Source organism: Nannobrachium achirus (assembly GCF_963921795.1).
Source record: "Nannobrachium achirus genome assembly, chromosome: 5".
Classification (NCBI taxonomy): Eukaryota; Metazoa; Chordata; class Actinopteri; order Myctophiformes; family Myctophidae; genus Nannobrachium; species Nannobrachium achirus.
In genome coordinates, this window is record NC_137814.1 from 53,429,755 (window position 1) to 53,449,198 (window position 19,444).

The window sequence follows — 19,444 nt, forward strand, 5'->3', positions numbered from 1 at the left end:
GAGTTCTTACAATACATTTAGAGTATAACACAATACAGACTGATCCTTTAGGGAGTATTTTAGTTTGTGTGGTTTCATTTACTCAGAAATGAAACCAACACCTCTGGCTGTTTTAGAAGAGGCTGGACAGTGAATAGAAAGTCATTCTCACTTTATAACCTATGTGATGCACTTCGCTGCTGCGTAAACATTTTCATATCAGGTCAAAGGTGGAAAATAAATGGAAACTGAATTGTAATTTCTATTTTTTATACTTTTATGACTGCACTTCAACCTGTTTTATACATTCTTTATTGATATCTGAGTAAAGTTGACTGGGACACTGTAGATCAGTGGTTCTCAACCTGTGGGTCGGGACCCCCAGGGTGTCCCCACATTAGTTAATTTTTATGTTCCAAAAGAATTGGACCATAACTGCATCAAAAGCAACTTAAGCCCCTTTTTCACTGACATGGCCCAACACCACACCACTCCACACCGCCCACTTGTGCCAGGGGGCTTTAGTGTAACTAAACTAAACAAACAAAAATGTATATACTACAAACTTGCCTCAACTCCTACGATTTCAACTGCTCGTGGGGGGTCCCCAGTTCAAAGATTATTTGGGGGGGGTCGCAGCCTGAAAAAGATTGAGAACCACTGCTGTAAGTGAAGGAGTGTTTATGATGATCTAAGGATGAGAAGTTAAACTGAGTACACATTTGATATTGATCGGGGTTTATTTGACCCATTTAGAGGAACATCACTGACTCATATTTCAACAAGGAGAATATATTTCCTACCAATGAATACATCACTGACTCATATTTAAACAAGGAGAATATATTTCCTACCAATGAATAGGGCTATAGTGAATAGACACTACCACTTTAAATACACTCCTCCTATAAACACACACACACACACACACACACACACACACACACACACACACACACACACACACACACACACACACACACACACACACACACACAGAGAGAGAGAGAGAGAGAGAGAGAGAGAGAGAGAGAGAGAGAGAGAGAGAGAGAGAGAGAGAGAGAGAGAGAGAGAGAGAAGAGAGAGAGCCAATGTCATGTGATTTCTGAGTAAATGAAACTGCACTGCATTCAGTCTGTTCCCCAGAGCCTGTCAGACAGTCGGTTGAGTGTAGAGTGGCTGAATTTCATATAATTTGTGAAGGAGGGCTTATGATTATCTAAAGGCAGAGAAGTTGTACGGTAAATAGAAGAGTAAATATTCCCCTGAAACTGTCACAATTAAAAGAATCGGGTTGTGTTCCAGTTTTTCTTGTCATTAAATATTGATCAGGATTTCAATTTATGTTTATTTGATCAATTCAACACAATGACAAAATTACCCAGCAAGTGACGTCAATTACCCAGCAAGTGACGTCATGATGACGTTATGATAACGTCCTCCGGTGACTCCGGTGACGTTCAGAACTAGGCCAGATCACAGCCCATATGGGGATGATCTTGATGTCATTACCAGAACGTCATATTATGGACTTTTTGTTTGACAGGATTATTGTTATTGTTTGTAATGTTAGTTGAAATATGAGCACATAAGGTTATATTGTGGGACATAGCCTATATGACTAGTTATGATATTTATCTGGCCTCTATCGGACCCTCTCTGATTAATCCAGGATGTCTGTTTTTGTGGGCAGGATTTATGTTAAACACACACACACGCACGCACGCACGCACACACAGAGGAAGAACCTCCCATGTCATGTGATTTCTGAGTAAATGAAACTGCACTGCACTCAGTCTGTTTCTCAGCCTGTGAGGCAGTCAGTTGTAAAATGGCACAGCAAGGAGTTCAACTGGACCAGGAACAGTTGTGCTGTTCTATCTGTTTGGATCTACTGAAGGATCCAGTGAGTGTTCCCTGTGGACACAGCTACTGTATGGGCTGTATTAAAGGCTTCTGGGATCAGGATGACCAGAAGGGACTCTACAGCTGTCCACAGTGCAGGGAAACCTTTAACCCAAGACCTGTTCTGAAGAAAAACAACATCCTGGCTGAGGTGGTGGAGAGCATGAAGAAGACAGGACTTCAAGCTGTTCCTCCTGATCTCTGCTATGCTGGACCTGAAGATGTGGCCTGTGATGTCTGCTATGCTGGACCTGGAGATGTGGCCTGTGATGTCTGCACTGGGAGAAAACTGAAAGCTGTGAAGACCTGTCTTCAGTGTCTGGTGTCTTTCTGTGACGCTCACCTCCAGCCTCACTATGAATCTCCTGCTTTTAAGAAACACAAGCTGCTCAAAGCCACCTCCAAGCTTGAGGAGAACATCTGCTCTCTTCACGACGAAGTGAAGAAGGTTTTCTGTCGTACTGATCAGCAGTGTATCTGTTATCTGTGCTGCATGGAAGAACACAAAGGTCACGATACGATCTCAGCTGCAGTAGAAAGAACTGAGAGACAGAAAGAGCTTGATGCAAATCAACAAAACATCCTGCAGAGAATCCAGGAGAGAGAGAAAGATGAGAAGGTGCTTCACCAACAGGTGGAGTCCATCAATCACTGTGCTGATAGAGCAGTGGAGGACAGTGACACCATCTTTACTGAGCTCATCTCCTCCATTGAGAAAAAACAATCTGAGGTGAGAGAGCAGATCAGAGACCAGCAGAAACATGAAGTGAGTTGTGTTGAAGAACAGAGGCAGAGTGTGGAGCAGGAGGTTTCTGAACTGAGGAGCAGACATGCTGAGCTGGAGCAGATCTCACACACTGAGGATAACATCCAGTTTCTGCAGAGTTACACCTCACTCTCAAAGATCAGTGAATCTACACATCCAGTCAGCAGCAGTGTCCACCACTTTGAAGATGTGATTGCAACTGTATCAAAGATAAGGGACAAACTAAAAGACATTCTTAAAGAGAAATCAAAAAATGTCTTACGGTCAACACCACCAGAACCCAAGACCAGACACGAGTTCTTACACTATTCATGTCCACTCACACTGGATCCAAACACAGCACATGAACACCTGTCTCTGTCTAAAGGAAACAGGAAAGTAACAGGGATGAACAAACAACGCCCAGAGAGATTCACCGACTGCTATCAGGTTCTGAGTGTAGAGGGTCTGACTGGAAGCAGTTACTGGGAGGTAAAGTGGAGTGGGAAAAGTGTTTATATAGCAGTAGCATATAAAAATATCAGCAGAACGGGCCCCCCCCAAGAAAGTGGATTTGGGCACAATAATAAATCTTGGTCTTTACAGTGTAGGACTGAGGGTTATAATTTCAGACACAAAGGCATTGATACAGAAATCCCAGGTCCTGTGTCCTCCAGAGTAGGAGTGTACCTGGATCACAGTGCAGGTACTCTGTCTTTTTACAGAATCTCTAGCACACTGACTCTCCTCCATAGAGTCCAGGCCACATTCACACAGACCCTCTATGCTGGGTTTTGTACTGATGTTGAAAGCGCCGCTGAGTTGTGTGAGCTCAAGGCCTGACTTTGTTTGTCTCTCATGACTCCAGAATAAGCTTTGTCAACCACTCATGCATGTTTATTTTGTCTAGTGAAAATATAGCCTTTTATAATTTGTTTATAATCCTTTTTGTTCTCTTGCATTCAAACAGTACAATTTATTTCATTGCTAAATCTGGGCCTTTTCATACCATTTTCTTGTGTGGCTATTTTGTGGTTTTGATGTGAAATAACATTCATGACCTCAGGTAGATCTAGATTGACTTTGTTTGTCGTTCAAATCATGTTTATTTTGTCTATAGAAAATATAAAGTATAATTTGCTAATAATCTGTTTCACTATTTTGTTATCTTGCATTCATACAGTAGGCCCACAATTTATATAGGAATGAGCTTTTTCATACAATTTTGTTGTGTAATTGTTTTGTAGTTTTCAAGAATGTGTTGGAAATAACATTATGTTGATAAGTAGGCCCATATCTAATTAAACATTGCAAATGTATTCACAGACATATTGGAATGAAGTTATACTATTCTTATTTAATGTAATAAAAAAGTGACCAACATACAGTAAAAATGAATACATGTTTGTGTGTTTTTCCATTATTATTTTATGTCTGTACTTTAATCTTCATTATGCTCATTGTTAAGTGGACTGGGCAGACTGTTACTGTATTTAAAAAAATATATAGAGATCAGCCTATTTTTCAAGTGAGAAACATATTACATTTCATATTGTATTTTGGCACAAGAGCCTTACAATACACTTTATCTGACTGTGTACATTTACCATTCTCTGGGCCCTAGGGTCCTTTTGGTGGTCATGAACGAGAATTTGATTGTGGCAAAACACGCAACTCAACAATGCACACCTACTTATATCAGAAACACAAACATAGAAACATGCACTATATCAACAAACAGCTTGGCATGAGTGTTTGTGCCCAGCTCTACCAGCTGTTCCTGTTTGATCAGTTTCTCAAAGGACATGCAAACTTCTTCTAAAGACAAATTGAGAGAGGAGCTACCTACCGGTATTTTTAACGTTATACATAAGCTTTAACTATCTGTAACCTAATGCCTAAAACACCTTGAAGCTAAACCCATCTCTGAGACAATGCCTAAACTTGACCAATTTTAACCTTATACATAAACGTAAACCATGTGTAACCTAATGTCTAAATGGATTAAATTATTAAGCGCATAACTAATTACTTACTGTAACCTCTCTACTGTAAAAAGATTTTAAATTATACATTCACTTAGGTTGGCACCGCTTGGCTCAGGCTGTTCTTGCAATGAATCATGGGTTTGTTACTACCAGTTCAGGAGCCACAATCTTCCTTTGTTGTGAAAGTTAACGTTTGATCTGGATATTGTAACTTTGAGTTCATGCTTTTTTTCCTCTTTCTTAAACATTGTCCATTAACATTTCTCACTACAGGTACATTATATATCATTATGTCATGTCTCTAATGGCTTTCATCAATGTTCTTTTTATATTTCAGGGAAACAGCTTCAAAAGGCAAATTACTAAAACTAGCCCTTACCCGTTCAAAGATATGAGCTCCGAAATGATGTGCAGTGTGTAGGTTATGGGATGTGCACTGTGCACGAAGTATATGAGGGATGAAAAGTAACTTTAACTGGTGCTTGCATGATGTAGGAGCATCAATGTAAGAAACCCGTTTCGTTTAATGGCTACCCCCCCCCCCCCCCCCCAGCCCGCCCGCCCACCCGCCCACCCGCCTGCGCACACACCCGCCTGCCTGCACACACACACACACACACACACACACACACACACACACACACACACACACACACACACACACACACACACACAGAGAGAGAGCTGGTTAAACATGTTGCCTCATGCTAGATGCAGAATAGATTAGCCTCAAGCTAGATGCAGAATAGATAGTAGTGTGTGTGTGTGTGTGTGTGTGTGGGTTTGTGTGTGATTGTGCATGGCCTGAACAACAGCGCCCCTCCCTTAACATGTGTGGTCACAAAAGGTACTGTAGGCTAAATAGATATAGATACACCATAAAAATGCTATTATACAGCATACGATTTGTGAAAGTGACAAACGGGCTTCACAGTTATGTCAGGTGTGTTCATATGCTGATGGTGATGCGATTTCAGATCAATTGCTCCAGCCACCGAGGAGAAACGCTGTTTCATACAGACAGACAGACACAGACAGACACTTCGGATGCTCTATTCAACTGTGTTAAAAGTGAACCCTTTTGTATTGGCAATATAGAGGAGGAAGGTGTACTCTTCAGACCTAACGAGATCTATCAAGCCATAAGGCAACTAGCTGATAACAAAGCCAGTGGCATGGATAATATTACAGCAGGGCACCTTAAGTTAGCCAGCCCTAGAGTCGCAACACTGCTGTCCATCTGCCTTACAGGACTGATGTCGCATGGTATCTTGCCAGACTCCATGCTCACAGTTACCCTAGTGCCCGTCATTAAGGACAAGGCTGGTAAGGTAGGGAGTATGGTCAATTATAGACCCATTGCCTTAGCCAGCATACTGTCCAAATTACTTGAAAGGGTTCTACTTGATAGGATAGGTGTTTTTATCCGCACCACAGACAATCAATTTGGATTTAAGGCGAAACATAGTACAGACTTATGTATATATGCCTTAAAAGAAGCAGTAGAAACGTATAGAAGACATGGCTCTACTATGCTGGTAGGTTTTATTGACGCTTCCCAGGCTTTCGACAGAATTAATCATCACAAGCTCTTCGTTAAACTTAAGCAGAGGGGTGTGCCAGGATGCATCATACGCATCCTGGCTTACTGGTATGCTAACCAGAATATGAGGGTGAAATGGGGGAACAGTTTCTCCTCGCCCTTTAGTGTAGGTAATGGGGTCCGGCAGGGGGGGCTTTTGTCCCCAGCCCTCTTCAATCTCTATATGGACGACCTGTCTAAGCAGCTGGGAGGGTGTAGGACTGGCTGTGTGATAGGAAACACTTTGATTAACCATTTTATGTACGCAGATGATTTGGCCATCGTTTCTCCTAGTAGTGCAGGGTTTCAGCAGCTACTGAACATATGCTCTGAATATGGGGTTAAGTTTGATGTCAAATACAATGCCAAAAAGAGTGTGGTTATGATATGCAGGACCAAGGAGGACCTGAAACTCAATTTTCCTTTTCCTGTATTTTATTTGTCTGGTCATACCCTTGCTGTGTGTAACAGTTGTAAATATCTGGGGCACATTATTAATGACAAGATGGAAGATGATTTGGACATGCACAGACAGAGACGTATGTTGTATGTGCAGGCTAACATGTTAGTCAGGAAATTTTTCTACTGCTCAGATGAGGTCAAGGTGAATTTGTTCAGAGCTTACTGTACTCCTTTATATACAGCTCCCTTATGGGTGAACTATAAAACAGAGAGTATGCGCAAGCTTAGGGTAGCGTATAACGATGCACTCAGGATCCTCCTGAAGAGGCCTAGGGGTGGCAGTGCTAGTCAGCTGTTTTGTGACTCGGGTCTCACCACCTTCCAGGCTCTCCTGCGAAACCTGATGTATAGCTTTAAAAGTAGACTTGATGGGTCTCAAAATGAGGTGATTAACATGTTGATCAATCCGAAGTACAGCTCTGTAAGATATCGCTCACATATGTGGAAACATTGGTATGGGTGTCTTTTATAGATGTTTTTATTTGTTCTTTTTAGATCTTTATTGTCTTAACGAATTTATATTGTTTTTTAACTGTTTGTTTGTCTACCTTTGGCTTCGGCTGTAATAAAGTTTTGATTGACTCACTCACTCACTCAGACAGACATTCGCAAAATTATAGTATAGATGTATCTTCGTTATAACAGATGTAGGCTATCAAGCTGGAAGTACACTGATTAGGAGTAAGTCATGAAATATTGCTCTATCATGATGACCATACATTTCACCATGTTAAACATGTAACCGTAACTCATAAGGAACCATGCATTACATAACATCGTGCTCTGCCCTCCAAGAGGTAAATAGAAGGAACCACTTTCTGTGTGTTTTAAAAGTCCACATGCAGGCCATGACAAGGGTTTTACGATCTCATATCAGCAAAGTTACAGTACATCCATAAAAGTTAAAGGTGATACACCATGAAATTTCACTTTTCCTATTTTAAAACCTTTTTTTGGGGTCCCACTAGCACCTTATATCCTCACAAAGTCCCATTTCTGACCGTTGTGTCTTTCTCTGGTTTTGGGAAGGCGGAAGTTAAAAGCATCCTACGGGTTCTCAAAACAGGCTGTCCAGATGTGCTGCCGTCGCTGACGTCATCGACGGCCGTTTTTGAAGAAAAAAACTTTTTTTTTTTTTTTTTTTCAAAAACTTTTTTTTTTCAAAAGAATTTTTCCAAAAGGATTTTTTTTGGGGGGGGGGGGGGGGGGGGGGGTGGCGCAGTTCAGGCCAAAGGTGGTACTGCAGCTGAAAATGCTCTGAGAGCCATTAAAATGAGAGAGGCTCTCTATTCAGGAGTGGTAATTTAGCCTCAAACCTTTTGAAAAACGTTTTTGAGACATAAACAATATGACATAAATACTTTTTAAATGCATGGTGTATCACCTTTAATAAAGGATATACAGTCTATCCACTTCTGGACCAACAACATACCTTTGCCAGTGAAGGAGCACACACTTTAAACACACTTCTCTCAGGTAGTTTCTTCTCTGTGGCTTGGTAGAGAAGTGTAGTCAGTCATCATAAAGACAAAACTAATTACACATACTGTGCAATATCATAACTATATTAAAGTAAAGCCAGAGCGCTAAGTCCCTGTTTTCAGGTATTTACTGTTCTTTAGCTTGCAGGGCAGCGATATCGGTCTGTTGTATGAATATTATTAAATTATATCTTGCCCAATCCTGTACCACTGACACTAGGATAGCATTATCCTCAGAATTACAATAGCATTATGGATTTTCAACAATGTCCTGAATATTACAATAACCATAATCATGAATCGGTCAATCATGAATCAATGTATTGGTCCATTAATTAAGCAGTTACTACTCTATAGCTATAGCTCTATAGCCTGAATTCATCTTCCTGTCAATCAATTCACACAGCAGGTAAATAACAGAAACTATATTCATGTGAACACAGTTGATTTGATTTCAACCATAACTTGAGTCCTCTGTAAAAGACATTACCATCCGTGTCTAGTTTTAAAACGGTAGGCCAGGAGTTCCAAAGGTCTACCCCCTTAACTGAGAAGGCAGAACCTCCAAATGAGTTACTGCAGGTGGGAACAATACAGTCACCATTTGTTGAAGCTCGTGTTGCTCTACCAGAGCTTGGACGTCTCTGTATCAGTCCAGAGAACAGAGAACTTTGCAGTATGTTTTGCATGTAAACATACTGTAGTGAGCGATCCCATCCGGAACATGTATGTAACACGGCCACCAAACCTTACAATGTACAGATGATCTTTATTTATGTAAGGAATGATTATCACTGTTTAAAATGCAAACATTAAAATGATATTTTAGCAATTAAAATCAAATGTGTGATGTGTGGTGTTTGGATCTTTTTGTTTAACTTACAAATGTATTATTGTAGTTTATTACACTAATCTGTATATTAACCTACATATGCTACTGTAACCTTATTGTAAGGACACACAATAATATGATGATGCTTGCGCACATGGTTGCATGCGTGCTTGCGTGCGTGGCAGCAGGTGCGGCTAGAAACCTTTGACCACACAACACCAGTTATGGGTGCACTGGTCCAACCTTTTCATAACCGAGTAGAACCACAATGGAAAGTCCCCAGGACTGTTATCCTTTTCAGCTTCAGTGTCTGATTGTCTCCACCAGCCGAAGGCATGGGGGAGAGTATGTTTTCCTCTCCGTCCGTCCGTGCGTCCGTCCGTCCGTCCGTCCGTCCGTCCGTCCGTCCGTGCGTGCGTGCGTGCGTGCGTGCGTCCTCGCAGTTTGTGAGCACCTAATCTCAGTCGCCGTTGGCCCGGTCGCTGCCAAAGTGAGCACACACATTCCCTGGATGCCAATCTAGAATCTCTGACCTAAATTTTTCAAATGGGCCTTTTCTAGCGCCACCTAGTGGCCGATGTTTGCAAAACACATTTCTGTGCACTACTCTTACAGATTTTGTCCAAAAATCCTACAAATCGATAGGCAATATCTCGACAGTCATGTGATCGACACGGATCTGTCCGATTTTGTATATTCCATCCTGATTGGCTAAGATTGGCTTCCAAAGTTTGTAGGATTGAGCTTTTTTGAACAAAATGCCTCAAATCCCAAACGCAAAGTGCAAATATCATGAAATCGCGCACACACGTTCCCACTAGGCCGAGGAAGAAATGTCACTTAATTTTTTTTAAATCAGCCTCATGGTGGCGCTATAACAGCCCGATTTGTGGTTTTACCTATAACTCCTCCGATCAGTTTCAAACTTTATAAGCGCACTCCCTAAAGGCTAAGGATAAACCTTTGCCCTGCATTTTTCACATCAGCCTTTTATAGCGCCACCTTTGGGCTGACTTAAGTAAAACACATTTTTGGATATTACTCCTTGAGATTTTATCCAAAAATCATGCAAATCGGTACACAGTATCTCTATAGTCATGTGATCAAGTCCGATCCGTCTGATATTTCATATTCCATCCTGATTGGCTAATATTAGCTTCCAAAGTTTGCAGGATTGCTCCGTTTTTGAACAAAATGCCTCAAATCATCAACGCAGCTTGCGATTACCGTGACATTTGCCACACATATTCCCACTAGGTCAAGGAACAAATGCTACCTTTTTAACATTGTCCTGTTATAGCGCCACCAGCAGGTAGACTTTAGCAAAACACATTTTTGGAACACAATGCTTGAAATCATGCATGGAGCGTCCGATTGCCATGAAAGATCTAAGGTGAAGAACATATGCCACCCTTTTTACATTGGCCTATTATACAGTAGCACCACCAGGACGCACGGCCTGGTGGAGACCTGTGCTCGGAAGAGCACTGCTTCTAGTTTTTACTGGTGAAAGTGGCAACAATCAACATGCTACAGTACATGTACTGTACATACATAAATAACCAACATTTTAGACACAAATAGGGAAAAGATGGTAGTATTTTAGCCTGGTATATACATGTACAGTACGGCTCCGGTCTAGGTTTGAGCTCCCTGAATCATCCAGGGTTTCCTCCCACCTTTCCACCCTGCCTCTAATTTAGGCCTACTTCAGGAATGTGTAACTTGATACACAGAGACTTAATAACCATTGATACCAAACAGACTGATCCTTAGAGGGTGTAGACTTGTTTTAGTTTGTGTGGTTTCATTTCACCAGAAACGAAACCGACACCTCTGTGTGTTTTAGAAAAAATGTACAGTGGATAGAAAGACATTCTCACTTTAGGCCATTATTCAAATATTATGTAATGCTCTTGCGGCTGCTGAGTAAACATTTTCATATCAGATCAATGGTGGCAATTCAGTGCACTTTAACCTGCTGTTTATAAATTCTTTATTGACGTGCGTGCGTGTGTGTGTGTGTGGTTCTCAACCTGTAGGTCGAGACCCCCATTAGTTTTGTTGTGGGGTTCCCAGTTGAAGTGACTTTTAACTCTTTGAGTGCCAGCGCCCTCTAGGGGCCAAAGAATGCCAGCGCATCTCTCATAGGCAAGCGCTTTAGCTTCCAGGACTTCAGCTTCCAGGACCTCACGTGCTCACGTTCATGCACGGCATGGAAATGTCCCGGATGAAGATGCTAACAGAATGAAAAGATAAATAAACCTCGCGCCGCTTTCCTAAAACACAAAAAAGAGATATAAGCCTTTAAAGATGCGGTCTTTCATTGGATTAGGCGGAGATTGGCGATTGCGTTCGCAAATTACGGCCGGCCGGGACGTTGTTAGCTTTCGGCTAGTAGCTACAAAAATCAGGCCAGGCTTCAGAAGGCCTCTTATCATTTTATTCATTTAATTAAATAAAGCCGAACTACTTCGGGATCGGCACACTCGTGTACTCATCGGAAGCGGCGCCGAACATCGGGTGAACATTGGGGAGCTCAAAAATGTATTTTAAACCATTTTTAATGGAATATATCGTCGTACAGAGTAGAACGGCTAGCTGGCTAAAAAAAAGATTGTATTGGATTGAAATAAAGCCGAACTAGTTCGGGATCGGCACCAGATGAGTTAAGAGTTAAGGGGCATTTTGTTCAAAAACGGAGCAATCCTGCAAACTTTGGAAGCCAATGTTAGCCAATCAGGATGGAATATGAAATATCAGACGGATCGGACTTGATCACATGACTATAGAGATACTGTGTACCGATTTGCATGATTTTTGGATAAAATCTCAAGGAGTAATATCCAAAAATGTGTTTTACATAAGTCGGCCCAAAGGTGGCGCTATAAGAGGCTGATGTGAAAAATGCAGGGCAATGGTTTATCCTTAGCCTCTAGGGAGTGCGTTTACAAAGTTTGAAACTGATCGGTGGAGTTATAGGTAAAACCACAAATCGGCCTGTTATAGCGCCACCATGAGGCTGATTTAAAAAAAAATTAAGTGGCATTTCTTCCTCGGCCTAGTGGGAACGTGTGTGCGCGATTTCATGATAATTGCACTTTGCGTTTGTGATTTGAGGCATTTTGTTCAAAACGGCCAAATCCTGCAAACTTTGGAAGCCAACCTTAGCCAATCAGGATGAAATATGCAAAATCGGACAGATCCGTGTCGATCACATGACTGTCGAGATACTGCCTAACGATTTGTAGGATTTTTGGACAAAATCTGTAAGAGTAGTGCACAGAAATGTGTTTTGCGAACCTCGGCCACTAGGTGGCGCTAGAAAAGGCCCATTTGAAAGATTTAGGGCAGAGGTTCTAGATTGACATCCAGGGAGTGTGTGTGCTCACTTTGGCAGCGTCCGGGCCAACGGCGACTGAGATTAGGTGCTCACAAACTGCGAGGACGCACGCACGCCTGCAAACTTTGGAAGCCAACCTTAGCCAATCAGGATGGAATATGCAAAATCGGACAGATCCGTGTCGATCACATGACTGTCGAGATACTGCCTACCGATTTGTAGGATTTTTGGACAAAATCTGTAAGAGTAGTGCACAGAAATGTGTTTTGCGAACATCGGCCACTAGGTGGCGCTAGAAAAGGCCCATTTGAAAAATTTAGGGCAGAGGTTCTAGATTGACATCCAGGGGGTGTGTGTGCTCACTTTGGCAGCGTCCGGGCCAACGGCGACTGAGATTAGGTGCTCACAAACTGCGAGGACGCACGCACGGACGTACGGGGCCACTAGGTGGCGCTAGAAAAGGCCCATTTGAAAAATTTAGGGCAGAGGTTCTAGATTGACATCCAGGGAGTGTGTGTGCTCACTTTGGCAGCGTCCGGGCCAACGGCGACTGAGATTAGGTGCTCACAAACTGCGAGGACGCACGCACGCACGGACGGACGGAAGCACGGACGGACGGAGGGGAAAACATACTCTCCCTCAGCCTTCGGCTGGTGGAGACAATAATAGCAATTAAAACAACAACTACACATTTGACATTGATTGGGGTTTTAAGTGAAGTGTATTTGATCCATTCAACACCACTGACTCCAACAAGGTGAATACAGTATATTTCCTACCAATGAATATAGTGAACAGACACTGCCACTTTAAATACACTCCTCCTATAACACACACACACACACACACACACACACACACACACACACACACACACACACACACACACACACACACACACACACACACACACACACACACACACACACAGCCAGGAAGAACCTCCCATGTCATGATGTGATTTCTGAGTAAATGAAACTGCACTGCACTCAGTCTGTTTCTCAGCCTGTCGGGCAGTCAGTTGTAAAATGGCACAGCAAGGAGTTCAACTGGACCAGGAACAGTTGTGCTGTTCTATCTGTCTGGATCTACTGAAGGATCCAGTGAGTGTTCCCTGTGGACACAGCTACTGTATGGGCTGTATTAAAGACTGCTGGGATCAGGATGACCAGAAGGGACTCTACAGCTGTCCACAGTGCAGGGAAACCTTTAACCCAAGACCTGTTCTGAAGAAAAACAACATCCTGGCTGAGGTGGTGGAGAGCATGAAGAAGACAGGACTCCAAGATGTTCCTCCTGATCTCTGCTATGCTGGACCTGGAGATGTGGTATGTGATGTCTGCACTGGGAGAAAACTGAAAGCTGTGAAGACGTGTCTTCAGTGTATGGTGTCTTACTGCGACACTCACCTCCAGCCTCACTATGAATCTCCTGCCTTTAAGAAACACAAGCTGGTCAAAGCCTCCAACAAGCTTCAGGAGAACATCTGCTCTCTTCACGACGAAGTGAAGAAGGTTTTCTGCCGCACTGATCAGCAGTGTATCTGTTACCTGTGCTGCATGGAAGAACACAAAGGTCACGATACGATCTCAGCTGCAGTAGAAAGAACTGAGAGACAGAAAGATCTTGATACGAGTCAGCAGAACATCCAGCAGAGAATCCACAAGAGAGAGAAAGACGTGAAGGTTCTTCACCAGATGGTTAAGTCCATCAATCACTGTGCTGATAGAGCAGCGGAGGACAGTGATGCCATCTTTACTGAGCTACTCTCCTCCATTGAGAGAAAACGATCTGAGGTGAGAGAGCAGATCAGAGACCAGCAGAAACATGAAGTGAGTCGTGTTGAAGAACAGAGGCAGCGTGTGGAGCAGGAGGTTTCTGAACTGAGGAGCAGACAGGCTGAGCTGGAGCAGATCTCACACACAGAGGATCACATCCAGTTTCTGCACAGTTACACTTCACTCTCAAAGATCAGTGAATCTGCACACCCAGTCAGCAGAAATGTCCGTTCTCTGGGATACTTTGAAGATATAACTATGGCTGTGTCAAAGATAAGGGACAAACTAGATCACATTCTTAAAGAGAAGCTGACAAATGTCTCAGAGACAGTGAATAGAGTGCATGGTTTAATGCCAATACCACCAGAACCCAAGACCAGAGCTGAGTTCTTACATTATTTATGTCCAACAATGACACTGGATCCAAACACAGCGCATGAACGCCTGTCTCTGTCTAAAGGAAACAGAAAGGTTACGAACATGATTCAACAACAATCATGTCCACGTCACCCAGAGAGATTCACTGAATGCTGGCAAGTTCTGAGTAGGGAGGCTCTATCTGGACGTAGTTACTGCGAGGTAGAGTGGGGTGGACCCAGTGTTTATATAGCAGTCTCATATAAAGACATCAGCAGGACAGGGATAAGTAATACAATTGGATTTGGGCACAATGAAAAATCTTGGTGTTTACAGTGTTGGACAGGGGGTTATATTTTCAGACACAGAAACATTGAAACTCCTATCCCAGGTCGTGTGTCGTCCAGAATAGGCGTGTACCTGGATCACAGTGCAGGTTCTCTGTCCTTTTACAGCATCTCTGACGCCATGACTCTCCTCCACAGAGTCAAGACCACGTTCACCCAGCCTCTCTACGCTGGGTTTTGGCTTTCTGATGGAGCCACTGTTGAGACTTGTGAGCTCAAGTAGATCAGACTTTGTGTTGGTTGGCTTTCTTAATTTTTTGTTTCTTCAAGATCAACATTTTCAGCCTCCAAAAAACAAACTGTTGATGTAAAAAAAGGGGGAAAAAAATATTTCTTTGACCTCAGAAAACAATTGTGTTAATTCTAAGTGCTGTTGTCCCTTGGACCACATCTTTATTTTATTTGTCGACTGAGTATATTCACAATTTGTTAATCGTGTATTTTACTATTTTGTTCTTCTATTTTATTCATATAATTTATATTATTGGTGAATTTGGGTTTTCTCTTTAGATTTTAAATGTATTTGAATTTTTCGTTTTCTTTTAATCTACTGTAGTTATGAAGTCTGTAGTCCATTATTTTGTGGGTTTCATATTCCATGTGAAATAACATTTAATAATGTATTATGTTTAATCAGAAGAAATTATATATCTCAAGACAGATTGGAATAAACACTGCAATTAAGTTTATATAACTGACTGATTTTAAATTATTCAGTTTAATAACCAACATGATGAATAGTATTTAGTTGAATAAATGTTTTCGTATTGCATTTGTAGTATTTTGTATTATTTATGACTGTACTGTACTTTATAGTTCAGTATTGTTGTTATTGTTGGACACTTTAATCTACACTTATCTACACTACACTAATCTACACTACACTACATTATGTAATAAACAAGTCCACCCACATTGAGGTAGCATTAGGGTGACCAGATCCAAACTGGTTATTCGAGGGACAGAAGTATTGTTTGTGTGGGACAATGTGGGACGGGCAGGCAGGGTGGTTAATAGCAACTTAGGCTACTTAAGTTATTAAATGCTTTGAGGTCATTTATTATTACCTATCGTTTTGTTAGTAACCTGCTGTAGCCTAGGGGATATTTCTCAAGTTATTTTAACAGGCTTAAAGCATCCAATTATTAGGAGGATACCCAACCCTATAATTTATTCGTGAGAGAGCAATGCTGTACGTGTCTAGCTCTAGCTTGCTCACCTATGAACACCTGCGCATTGATTATTACTGGAGCCTGCCAGTCTCAATGTGGGACAGGGCCTACATTTTTGGGACGCCTGAAAAGTCATGAAAATGTGGGACTGTCCCACGCAAAGGGGGACATCTGGTCACCCTAGGTAGCATAAACATATCCTAAAATTATACTTCTCAATCATTATGGTCTTGCAGTTATTTAAGGTCCCTCCAGATTATAACTCCAAAAAAGTTAACATAACTACAGTAGATTAAAAGAAAACAAAAGAATAAAATTAAAAAGGACAACTCGTTTCTTATTCCCATATGAGACAGTACTCACAGCAGTTGGGTCATCCTTCCAATATCCTCCGTCCTCTAACAAGATGGAGATCTAACAATGGTACTAGTAAGACCCCTCAGGGTGACATGATAGTCAACAATGTTATGTCAAAACATGCCCATATATGGGCATTACCAAATATGGACATTCCCAGATATGTCCTTAATATTGATAACATAATATCCTTAATAATGTCATTAATATTGATAATATAGGAATCTCCATATGGGCATGAAACGTATGTTAATTAGTAAAGCCAAGCAGGGCCTTGGCGAGATAGGGCCTGGTTTGATGCCTGCAGGGATCTCCATATATGGACATAATGGGGTACCCTAACAGGGCATCATCTGGGAAATACTGTATATGGACATTTTATTTATTTTATCCTTTATTAATATACGTATATACATGTACATATATGGACTTAATATTAACGTTTTCTGCCTGGGATTGATGACATCAGAAATCTCCATATATGGGCATAAAAGGGATTTTGTTTCTGGGAATGACCATATATGGACTTTTATATTATTTTATCCTTTATTATTAATAATAATATGTATCCATATACATAATATATTTTATGCCCACACATGGAGATCTCTATCTGAACCAGCCACACAGATATGGGCCATGCCTTTGCCATCTGGTCCGTGATATTGATATCAGGGATCTTCATATATGGGCATAAAAGGGATACCCATATATGGTCTGTCACTGTGATATCACCTGTGATGTCACAGTGACAGTATGAATATCCAGGGTTTGATCTTTGATGAGGTGATGTCACGTGACATCACTTCCTGTACGGAAGGACGGAAGGAAGGACGGACAAGCTACGACATTTCTCATGGTATACTGCGACCTTTGGTCGCAATAAAGGATCATACATTAGAGTCGTGGCGACATTTGATTGGTTCCCAAGAATGTGACAAGACAGAAACACGTAGGGTCGATTCTTGTTATTTTCACAAGCGCAGACCCAAGCTATCTCTGTAGCTATTGTAGGCCTTATAACCCAAACATGATCCCGTAGTCATGGTAACCAGAGTTACAGTGACCTGTAAGTCAGATGAACCTCATACATTCCAAAATACCTAGCATCTCTGACGCCATGACTCTCCTCCTCACAGTTGATACAGCAAGGTTCATGGTGGGTCTTCCGGGTGTAGGTGGCAAGGCACAATATATTTACGTTTTTGACTAAAAAAGTATTAAATGAACGAACATTTTATCTTTTTCTTTTATCACTTCTTTTAGGTTTTATTACTTGCATCGTTTGCATTTTAGTTGTACACAGTTATGACGTAGCATTAAACATATCCTAAAATTATACTACTCATCATATTCCATATGGTCTAGCAGCTAACAACCAAGCACCCAATTACAATGCACCTGTCCCTCTGGTTTATGGGCACGATGTTCTTTGAAAGTTGTTTTTACTGGTGAAAGTGGCAACATACTACAGTTTACTGTACATACAGTACATAAATAACCAACATTTTAGACACAAATATGGAAAAAAGTAGGTATCCTAAATGTGTGTAGATGGTAATATTTTAGCCTGGTATATACATGTACAGTAGGCCTCTGGTCCAGGTCTGGGCTCCCTGAATCATTCAGGGTTTCTTACAACCTTCCCACCCTGCCTTTAATGTACTTCAGGAATTTGACTGATACACTGTTAGACTGACTCTTAATAATAACCATGAACACCAAACACTGATCCTTAGTAGACTTACTGGTATTTTAGTTTGTGTGGTTTCATTTACTCAGAAACGAAACCAACACCTCTGACTGTTTTAGAAGAGGCTGGACAGAAAGTCATTCTCACTTTATAGCCTGTGTGATGCGCTTCACTGCTGTGTAAAAAAAATCATATCAGGTCAAAGGTGGAAATTCAGTGGAAACTGAATTGTATGTTTTATTATTTTATAATTTTATGACTGCACTTTAACCTGCTGTTTTATACATGTCTGTGTAAAGTGGACTGGGACACTGTAGATCAGTGGTTCTCAACCTGTGGGTGAGGACCCCCAGGGTGTCCCCACATTAGTTATTTTTTATGGTCCAAAAGAATTGGACCATAACTGCATCAAAAGTAACTTAGTTTAGTAGTAACTAAACTAAAAAAACGCAAATGTATATACTAAAAACTTGTCAAACATTGGACAAATTCTCAGCCAGTGTGGAACTTGGTCAAACAGAATGTAATGCCTCAACTCCTACGATTTCAAGGGGGGGGGGGGGGGGATGATCTAAGGATGAGAAGTTAAAGGGATATTTCACTTTCCAAAAACCGTTTGGTAATTTTATCGTCTAATCAGGCTTTTATGAACACCCTGAACAGTTTTTAATTTGCTTGAGTCGATATTTAGATATTTGATGTAAATGTTACCAGCTAGGCCCTCCAGGCCCAGGGCCTCTCCCCACACACACCCATTGTAACTTCAAACTTAATTTTAACCATGATAGATTCATTAAAAACACCCATTATTTTTTCTGGTGACTCATATTACTCTCCTAATACGTGAGCAGGCCATGTTTTTTCGATAACTTTTTTCATTTATTTTTAATAATTATTTTTTGTGTTTCATTTTTTCCATTTTCCCAAATAATTATTAAAAATAAATGATAAAAGTTATCGAAAAAACACGGCCTGCTCACGTATTAGGAGGGTAGTCACCAGAAAAATAATGGGTGTTTTTAATGAATCTATCATGGTTAAAATGGAGTTTGAAGTTACAATGGGTGTTTATGTGGAGAAAAGCCCATAAGCCGTTTCCCTGTTGAAAGTGGAATATACTGATGTTTCAATATTCCTATTATGAAACTGTCACAGTTAAAATAGTAGCAATTAAAACAATAACTACACATTTGATATTGATCAGGGTTTTAATTGAAGTTTATTTGATCCATTCAACATAAGAGGAACATCACTGACTCTTATTTAAACAAGGAGAATATATTTCCTACCAATATAGTGAATAGACACTACCACTTTAAAATACCGGTACACTCCTCCTATAAACACACACACACACACACACACACACACACACACACACACACACACACACACACACACACACACACACACAGCCAGGAAG

At 41.2% G+C, this 19,444-nt stretch overlaps 1 protein-coding gene across 1 annotated transcript; it reads left to right on the forward strand.

Moving 5' to 3' along the window:
* Positions 1-1,810: 1,810 nt before the first annotated feature.
* On the forward strand, positions 1,811-15,022 carry LOC308285172 (uncharacterized protein; the record flags this gene model as incomplete). Its single annotated transcript, XM_080725889.1, has 2 exons — positions 1,811-3,425; positions 13,323-15,022. The coding sequence occupies 2 exons, from the start codon at positions 1,811-1,813 to the stop codon at positions 15,020-15,022; spliced, it is 3,315 nt and encodes a 1,104-aa protein (XP_080582015.1).
* Positions 15,023-19,444: the final 4,422 nt, after the last annotated feature.